The sequence below is a fragment of the Rhinopithecus roxellana genome, chromosome 15 (assembly GCF_007565055.1).
Source record: "Rhinopithecus roxellana isolate Shanxi Qingling chromosome 15, ASM756505v1, whole genome shotgun sequence".
NCBI lineage: Eukaryota > Metazoa > Chordata > Mammalia > Primates > Cercopithecidae > Rhinopithecus > Rhinopithecus roxellana.
Window position 1 is genome coordinate 45,550,042 of NC_044563.1, and position 10,172 is coordinate 45,560,213.

Sequence of the window (10,172 nt, forward strand, 5' to 3'; positions counted from 1 at the left end):
TTATCTATATAGCATACCCTTCCAAGTTACCAGACTATAGCCCTCCACTATGTCTCTGAGCTATCTTATAACTCTTTTTTGAGACAGGCTCTCCCTCTGTCGCCCACTGTGTCCTCGGTTCAATGCAACCTCCACCTCCCAGACTCAAGTGATCCTCCCCCCACCTTAGCTTCCTGAGTAGCTGGGACAACAGGAGCTGGCCACCACACCCAGCTAATTTTTGGTAGAGACGGAGTTTTACCATGTTGCCCAGGCTGGTCTCAAACTCCTGGACTCAAAGGATCCTCCTGCCTCAGCCACCTAAAGTGCTGGGATTACAGATGTGAGCCACTATACTCAGCCACAACTCTTTTTTCATTATGAATAACCGATAGACATGTACATTTTGTCTCTACAGTAGAGGTTCAAAATGTTTTCCCTTCCACTCAAGGGAAAAAAAAGTTTCTGTCTCCATTTGGAACTCATCTCTCCATTCCTTACTCCATATATTAATAAATTTGTACTGTTTTGATTTTGCGGGTTAACCATTACTGTATAACATTTGCCTGGTTCCCACTGAGTAAAAGTTTTAACATGTGTTCACTTATCATTTTTTCTGTAAAATTACCTTTTAACACTAGAGAAATGAAATTTTAAAACCTCTAAGACATTTTTATATACCAGTTTCTTTACATTCTGGCTAAACACTGAGCTTTACATTGTGTAAAGAGGCCACACAAAACTCGTTAATAGGGCACATTGCTTATTTTACTTCTGACCACTTAATTTACCCATCTCCTCCAAAGGCAAATCAAGATGGAATCAAATGAAAATGTAATACAGCCAACATGCTTCCATTTTATCTTTAAACTAAAATCAAGTCTTTGCTGAGTGTCTAATGTATGCACAGGCTGACTTCCATTCTATTCCCTTCTCAAAGTAAAGAATGATACTGTGCCACAGACATGGTACTACCTACCATCTTCACTTGCCCAGCGAGGAAACAGACACAGGGCAGTAATTTGTATCTGCATCTTGCCACAGAGATGCCCTGCATCTCTGCTTTTGCTTAAGCAAAAAGACAAGTCTCTAGATTCAGTCCTCTGATCTTACTACCAAGGGATCCATTAGTACTCTTGCAGAAGCCAACTATTTCGCAGTCATATGATCTCAAAAAGTTCAATAAAATGGCAGATAACACACACAATAAATTTAAAATATGTGCCTATAATTCTCTGACTCACATTACCAGTAGTAACTGCTCAAGTTACCTTAACTCTAACTCAAAAACATTCTTCCCCCAACTGCTTTGGCCTTTTGCCATTATTTGGCGCCCTCAAGAGTAAAACTATTGCTCTTATTTTTTCTGAACTCATTTTTATACAATGTTCTCTACTCCCTTACCTTACTACTGCCCCTAAGTCAGGGGTATATGGATGAAATTCAGAAGGCATGTGAACTCAAATGGGGAAAAAAATTTGCATCTTAATTTTTGCCACCTTTAAAATTTAGCACTTCCTTCTATTATTATCTAGGTAACATACATGCTTAATGTTACTGAAGTTGTGACTCTGTCACCAATGGAAATCAAGTATTTTTATATTATACTTCGAAAAAGTGTTTATGCTCATCACTACTATCTGACCCACTGCTAGATCTTGTTACTTAATGTGCTAATAAACTACATTTAGTATAGTGCTACATCTAAAATGTTTTAGAAATATTTTATAAAATGGTGTGTACAATTTCATAACTGAATTTGTTTGCAACCTCATATCCTGTATTTCACATATCTGAAAATGTTATTTTGAAAAGACTCTACAAGATTAAGGCTTCCAAGGGATGCGCACACACACACACACACACACACACACACACACAAAATTAAGTCTATCCAAATGGAGGAACCAAAACAAAAGCTAATCCAATCATTTGGTCTTGCTGCAACAAAGAAAATGTTTTCCTTTAAGGATCTGCAAGAAGAAAATAAGCTTTATTTTGTCTTCTGCAAGTTTCTTCATTCTAAACAGGTTTGACAGTTTCATTATATTTTGCTTGATTATTAAGTATATGGAAGGACCAGAAACATTATTCTGTGTAATCATAAATAAGTAGTAGTAATTATTATAAATAAATAACACGTATATAGTACTTACCATGGGGCAGACACTCTTCTTAGTACTTTAGCTATATTAACTCATTTAATGCTTACAAATACTCTATGAGGTAAATACCACACACCACCATCCTCATTTTTAAGAAACTAAGACAATTATGTCAGTCAAGCTCAAGGTCAAGATAACAGAGCAGAAATTTTAACCTATCACTTGGATCCAGCATCTGTGCTCTTAATACTCTAATCTGCCTAGGGAAATTTAAGAAAATGCAGAAATAAAACGAACGGTCTCCAAACAATAAAAAGAGGGTAAAAAACGTTCGATCCCAATGTACAGGGAGATTGGGGCGCACAATAGGGGAAAAATACAAAAGTAACACTTAACACCCAAGCCTCCTGAAATTTCAAGTCTAAGATCCCACAAACTGACAATCCCAAGAATATCTATCTTGTCTCTGCAAAAAGAATCCTTTCCCATCTTAGTCATGACACCATTACATGTTCCAGCTAGGAATTATGACATAGAATTTAGAAACTGCATGTGGAAGATGTGACATTTATTCCTAAAACTAGCCAAACTGAGAAAATGAAGAACTTAACACCACTCTTCTGAAACATTTTAAGGATTTTTAAGATATTCACAAGTTGTCATATATCATGAGAAGGAGAATCACATTTTGGAGTAGTATCTTTGAATAAATTGTCAAGATACTTCGTTGACCCTACTGGTTATCAACCTAAAACATGAAACTGAAAGCTTATTTATGTCAATTCAGCTTTTACTGGCGAGTCAACTAAAACCCAGTTGGGTTAAATGTTGGTACCGAATGATTACGAATATCCATTTCAGAACTTAAATCTGATTGTAAAATATCTCGCACTTGGCGAAGCCAGGAGCCCATCCTTAAATACATCTGCCTATACCACTGTTGCCTAAAATCTTCCAGGTCGCCCCCTCTTTATCTTAAGTAAAAACGTTCAAAGAAGAAATCGCCCACTCTTATTCCTTCCTCAAAAGTAGTCATTCCCCCCCCCCCCCATCAAAAATCGATCCTCTCAATTCAGCTCCTCCTACAGAAAAGGCGACCTTCAGGCGCAACCGCTCTCCGCGGACAGGACGGAAGCGGACACAAAACCCCCTTTAATAAAGTCCCCCAAACTCCGCAAATCGAAGATCTCTTTCCATCCTGAAAATTCCACAAGGGTCTTAGAGTGACAACCCTTAACGTTCCTTTAACAGGGTCTCTAACTCTGCCCCATCCTTCCAACTTTCTTAGAAAAGTCTCTAACTTGCCTTTTAAACTATTAGAATCTCAGACCCGCACTCTCCCCTTAAATCTCCCCAAAGGCCAAAACACTCCCCATCACAAGCAAACTGATTTCAGGGCAGACCTCTCAGACCCAGGCAAACACTAGAACCACTCTCCTTCGCCTAGTTTCTGTTTGCTCTCGGCCCCACATCAAAATCCCCGTAGACAACTTCGATTTTCTCCCGCACGCCCGCGTTTTCCTGAGTGACACCTCTCCCTCCCCCCACAGCAGCCCGCTCGTCCCCGCGCCCCCCGTTTTAAAAGAATTTAAAACTTTTACTCCGGAGTCTCGTAACTGCCAGGAGCTGCACTTACATTCTCGTCCCCAGAGAGGTCTGGGTTGCTGTTCTCGTCACTGCTCAGCTTCTGCTTCTTGGCCGCAGGCATGTCTGTTCCCGCCGGCGCAGTCGACACTTCCCTCTCGGACATATTCCTCCGCCTCCCTCCAGGTTCCTGCCGCCTGGGGCGGGGCCTCCGCCACACCGCCGTCAAGCAAGCCCGGCCCGAGCTTGCCGCAAAGTTGCCGCTGCCGCCGCCACCTCCACCGCCGCCCCCACTGTCGCAAATCGCGCCCAGCCGCCGAGGCGGGCGTGCGTGCGACCCCGCCACACTGCTGAAAAAGGGGCGCGCGCGCGCGCCCTCCCGCGCGGCTTCCTGGCTCGTTCCCTTCCCCAATTCCCGTCTTGCCCTTTTCCCGCCGCCCTGCCGGCAGTCTACACGATGTAAGATCCGTTGGATTAAGAGGGCAGTATTAAGTATGTCTCCCTTCCCACCACCGCCTCGAGAAGAGGCGAAACTCAAAGGGATGCTCCCTCACCCCCTTCCTCCTTCCAAAGACGTTTCAGTCGCAATTGGCCCGTTCCTTCGATCTCCGACCCGCTGCTAGGGAGCGAAAGCCTGTGGAATGGGCTACACCACCAATGTCCCAGGAAATGGGGGAAGATACAAGACGTCACCTCTTGCTTTAGCTGTGCATGCCACGTTTCCTTAATCTTGAACTTGGGTGATAGCGCTTCCTGACAATTCACAGAGCTATTCATAATCTAATTCTTCCTTGAAGATAGAAATATAAAAACAGTAACCTGCTTCCCCCTGACTTCCCCCATCTGGTGAATGGAAAGTACCCTTCAGGGGATGCGCAGGCGCCGTGGCGTACTCTTGCGCTGGGTTCGTGGAGACCCGCCTCTTCCAAGCCCCTCCTCTGTTTGAATTCTCGTTTGCTGAACCAGGTAGTTTTCTCCCCGATTTCCGAATCCCAGGGTGGATTTCAAAGCGCTGCAGAGTTATACTCTAGACGCTTCATAAATTCTTGTCGGATATTTATTCTGTTGACTATTTATTGTAATGAATGATTATCCTTCCCAGTTGCTACCATTAGTGGTTAAGACTTAAATAGAAATATCCGAAAATTACGAAGCTAGATTCCAATGAGTTACAGCCGAAGTGCTCTTTTTAGCTGCTAAAGTAGGATAGGCCCTGAACTGCGCCAAGGCCTAAGAATCAGTGCTCATCTCCAACTATTATGAGACTGTGAGACTTAACCGACAATGTTTTGTTTTTGCACATTAGATACAATGAAATTCTGGAAGGCAACACAACTGTTATACTTCACCAAAATATTTGCCTCTGTTACTATATCTGTTCTCTAGCAGGTGCCAGATAACATTGGTGAACCTTGTGGAATTAGTATATGGGTCATGAAACCATAACTGAATGAGCAGCAGGAAAAGGAGAATGATGAAAGATAAAATACGGCATCCGCCACCTTTTTTTTTTTTCTTAGAACATGATTGTGACTACTTATCTATTCAGGCTTCTGTAAAAATGTCCTCATCTGTAAAAATGAGGAGGTAGGAAGGGACCTACCATTTATTGGGCACCTACTTGATGTTGTATATCTTTTCTCTTTTAGACGTCATTCCCCACCTAGAGTGCACCATCCATAAAATTCCAATATACATGAATTATTTCTGCATGATAACTTTATAACCAGGACATCAGTTTCCTTATCTGCAGATTGCAAGTCACTCTTTCTTTTGCAGATAAAGAGACAAGTCTTGGTTGAGAATGAGAAAAGGAAGTAAAGCAACGGCAGGTCAGAATAAGAGGTTTTTGCAGTGAAGACTTTGAAATGAAGCTGAACAAAATTAAAGTTGAGGTCTCAATGACTGCAGTCATTTGTTCAGCAATTCCAATGTTCCAGGCACTACTAAGCACTCCTCAGTTGGTAGGAAGAGATGAGAGTAGAGTAGAGTAAGCTCCTGAGAAAGTAAGATGTGCTTTGGTATGACATTTTCATCAGCAGACAGAAACATCCTTCCCTTTGTTGAGAACATCTTTCCCAATAAAAGGAAGGATGTTTCTGAAATACAGTTCTACATGTAAAGGATAATCAACTAAAGCATTTCAAATTAAAATTACTCCGTGTGTGAGAGATTAGTGGGAGCTGGGAAGTGGGAGTCAACGTCTAGTCATAAAATTAGAAAAGTGCTGAACATTTGGATAAAGGACACATATGGTAGAAAAATGCCTTACAGCATTCATATTATCTGTAACAAAGCAAAAATATTTTAAAGAGGTTTATTAAAACTTGAATGTTTAAAAAAACATTTTAAAAATGTTTCTGATGAATTGGGTGATAAATGGAAATTAGTTTATATTACTACGTTATTGTTACTACCTTAAAGAAAAAATATTCTGACACTTGTTAAAATAGTAAGGAACACTTAATTCAGGACTGTTTTGATAGATGTCAAGACTATCACAATAGGAGAGAGATCAGGCTCAACTCCAAATTACAGCAAGGAGTGGGAATTTATAGTCAAGGAGCAGAGTTGGAGGGGTTGGTGGTTGGAAAATTACTAAGAAGAGACATCACGGATGGGGAAATTTTTGCTAAACCAACTTAACAGAATTTGTGCTGAAAAAAGGCCAGGATGATCAGATATCAAGGGTGTGGGTTTCTCTCTAAACTGACTCAGAATTCTTGCTATAGCTGAGCTAGGCAAGCTAGACAGGATGAGGGAGAAGAGGGCTCAGAGGAGAGTCTTTGTTACTAATTTAAGATATGTAAAATGTCACAGGTATTTTATGCAGAGTACTACTTTTGTGGTATTAATTTAATAACCATAGAAGTCTGATCACCTATTAAAAATAAGTTTTGCTGAGTGCATTGATGTGTACCTGTAGTTCCAGCTACTCGAGAGACTAAGGCAGGAAGATTGCTTGAGCCCAGGATATCAAAGCCAGGCTGGTCTGCATAGGGAGACTTACTTCTCTAAAAAAGAAAAAATCATAAGTTTCTCAACACTGCATTCTTCTACTGTGAAAGATCTCAGGAACCATCACAGTTGGATAGGTCTTACTACCTACATTTTACAAATGAGAAAACTAAGACTTAGGATAAGTAAACAGTATGTCCAAAGATACACAGCTGTTCAAGTGACAGAACTAGAGATTGTGTTCAATTGATTGGAAAGCCAAAGCACTTTTTCCTCAAGATGAGGGACCCAGGCAGGTCTAAATTTATGTAATTCTATGCACAGAGCTTGGTCTTTAGACCACGGAATTGTTTATAAGGTATCAAAGAACTTTAAAAAGCTATCTCACTTGGGACAGAAAGAAGATACAACTGGGAAAACAAAGAATCTATAGCATAGTTTATAGTAATGTACAGATTTCAGTCTTTACTTAATTTTGACCAATGACCATGGTAATATAAGATGTTAATAATGAGGGAAACTGGATGAGGGCAACACAGGAACCCTCTATGCTATCTTTGTTTTTAGTAAACTTTCTGTAATAGTATTCCAAAATAAAAACTTACTTTAAAATATCTATCTCATATTTGACTGTTGAGAATTCAGTAAGAAATACCCCTTAGCCTTCAAGTAAGTGGTTGATCATCTTGGAACTTTCCAGGATCATTTAGTTATATAGAAAAAATTCACAGCCTTCCTTGGCATTGTCTCCTTGTATCTTGTAAGCTTCATATCAGGAAATGAATTTCAAAAGCTAAATTAAATCCTTCCTATTTCATCTGAAGTCTATTTCTCATTCATTCAACATTTTTGTCTCTTCTGCTTCGTAAATAGCAGCTGTTCATCATTCATGCAATGTGTAATCATATGCTTGCAGATCTAGTTTTCTATGAACAGAATATCATATGGCTTCTTTGAACATTTTCAAATCAATCAGGAAGAATTTACTGAATGCCATTTACGTGCAAAGCAGTATGGTAATTCCAGGGGCAATGGGGAGGAGGGGACAATAAAAAAAGAAAATAAGACACAGTCTGTACCTTCAAGCAGCCTAATATTCATCCAGCATTAAGAAATAATGAATGGGGCGGCCGGGCGTGGTGGCTCATGCCTGTAATCCCAGCACTTTGAGAGGCCGAGGCAGGTGGCTCACCTGAGGTCAAGAGTTCGAGACTAGCCTGGCTAACATGGTGAAACCCCACCTCTACTAAAAATATAAAAATTAGCCTGACATGGTGCCTGTAATCCCTGCTACTCGGGAGGCTGAGGTGAGAGAATAGCTTGAAACCGGGAGGTGCAGGTTGCAGTGAGCTAAGATCATGCCATTGCACTCCAACCTGGGTGACAAGAGTGAAACTCCGTCTAAAAAAAAAAAAAAAGAAAAGAAATAACAAATAGATTTAATATATATTTACTGAGTACCTACTATGTGCCCGACACTGTTCCAGGTGCTGAGGAAACTTGACAATAAGCAAAACCAGACAATTTCCTGCTGTCATCATGCTTATTGACAAGTAGGAGAAACAAGCATTAACCAAATAAATGTGAAATTACTGTGGTAAGTGGTATGAAGGGAGAATACAAGGTCAGAGATGCTGCTAGCCCATATGGTATCTTTGTGCTGTTTTTTGAAAGGATGTAACAGAAAGAGCCCAGAGTAGGTAAAGCTTGGCAAGCAAACAATGACTTTCGTAAATTAGAAAAAGGCACCCCCTTTTCCAGATTGTTACAACCCTGCTCCATGTGCAAGGCTTTGTGAGTAGAGCACAAACTTGATTTTAGTTTTAGTCGTCACCTCAGCTGGGAACCCTTGTTTGGATGAACAAGCTGCACAGGCATACACAGCAGCTGGACAAAATTTCCATGGACATGTATAATGAGAAACAGACAGAAGAGTGGAACTAAAAGAAGAATGGGAGTTAACCAGTCTCCTATTAAGAAGAGCAGAAGAAACATTCTAGGGAGCGATAACAGCATGTGCAAAGGTCCTGGGGCAGGAATATAAGGAGGGTACAAATGCCATTGGTGCACTGAAAGGTCAGCGTTGATGAAGGACTGAAAAGAGAAGGTGACAAAAGTGTGGTAACAGATAAGGCTAGAAAAGGAGGTAAGGGCCCAGATTATGGAGGATCTTGTAGACCTTCTTATATATCTCCTGTTGATGAGACTTATACAGAAGGAATTAGAATGGCATTATTTTATTTTAACTCTTTGTTTGTATTTATTTCACTTATATACAGTGAAATGCACAGATCTCAAGTATATAGTTCCATGTGTTTTGACACAGGCATACACCCATATAATCCACACACCATCAAGATACAGATGGAGCTTTCCAACACTTCAGAAAGTTCTCTCATGCCTCTTCCCAGTCAAATCTCTCCTCTCTTTCTCCCCAGGCAGCCACTATTCTGTTTTGCCTATATTAGCATATTAGTTTGCCTATTGTAGAACTTTATATAAATAGAATAATTCAGTATGTTCTCTTTTGTATCTGGCTTCTTTTGCTCAGCATAATGTTTTCTAGATGTATAAAACGACATTAGCTTTTAAAGAAAAATACTGCCTTTAGCTTTCAAATACTATATTTAGCTTTTAAATATTGTCATTAGCTTTTATGGCCAGGCATGGTGGCTCATGCCTGTAATCTCAGCACTTTGGGAGGCTGAGGTGGGCGGATCATTTGAACTCAGGTGTTCGAGACCAGCCCGGCCAACATGGTGAAATCTGTCTGTATTAAAAATGTAAAAATTAGCTGGGTGCCTGAAATCTCAGCTACTCAGGAGGCTGATACAGGAGAATCACTTGAACCCAGGATGTGGACGTGGCAGTGAGCAGAGATTGAACCACTGCACTGCAGCCTGGGCAACAAAGCGAGACTCCATCTCAAAAACAAAAACAAAAACAAAACCTGTTATTAGCTTTTAAAGAAAAATACTGTATTTTAAAGGAAAATACTGTCTAGTCAATGGTTCTGAAATTGTAACAGAATTCAGAATCATCTGGATAGCTTGTTAAATCACAGTTGCCTGGTCCCCATCTCCAGAGACTCTGATACACTGGGTTGGGATCCAGCCTCTCAATGTGCATGTCTAACAAACTCACAGGTGATACCAGTACTGCTGATTCAAAGATCATGCTTTGACAACCACTGGTCTAAATGACAAATCAGAAATGTCTTATAACCAGTTTCAAGAAATTTTTCTATTCATTTAATAAACACTTTCTTAAGTACCTGCTATGTGCTAGGCACTTCCTAGGTGGTGGGATTCAAAAATAACTAAAACATCACACCTCTTCTCTAGTAAATTATAGTCTAGTAAGGGAAGACAGAGGTAAACCAAATGAGTATCACTAGTTGTCTTAGAAAATCTGTTCACTAACTAATGGCAAAAAAATCTTAAAAGAGAGAGAGTGCTTTTGCTTTCCAAAGTAGATAAACTACCAGGCGCAGTGGCTCACGCCTATAATCCCAACAGAGGCAGGAGGATCACCTGAGCCCAGGAT

General features: G+C 40.4%; 1 protein-coding gene across 2 annotated transcripts in view; it reads right to left on the reverse strand.

Moving 5' to 3' along the window:
• The window catches only part of EED (embryonic ectoderm development), a 36,129-nt gene extending 31,449 nt beyond the window's left edge, over nt 1-4,680 (reverse strand). The window contains exon 1 of one of the 2 annotated variants that reach the window (XM_030918766.1): nt 3,721-4,680. In XM_030918766.1, coding sequence (XP_030774626.1) covers nt 3,721-3,834 — 114 coding nt within the window. In that variant the 5' untranslated portion in view covers nt 3,835-4,680. The remainder of the gene's footprint in view (nt 1-3,720) is intronic. The other variant, XM_010356022.1, reaches the window with a different exon arrangement.
• Nucleotides 4,681-10,172: the final 5,492 nt, after the last annotated feature.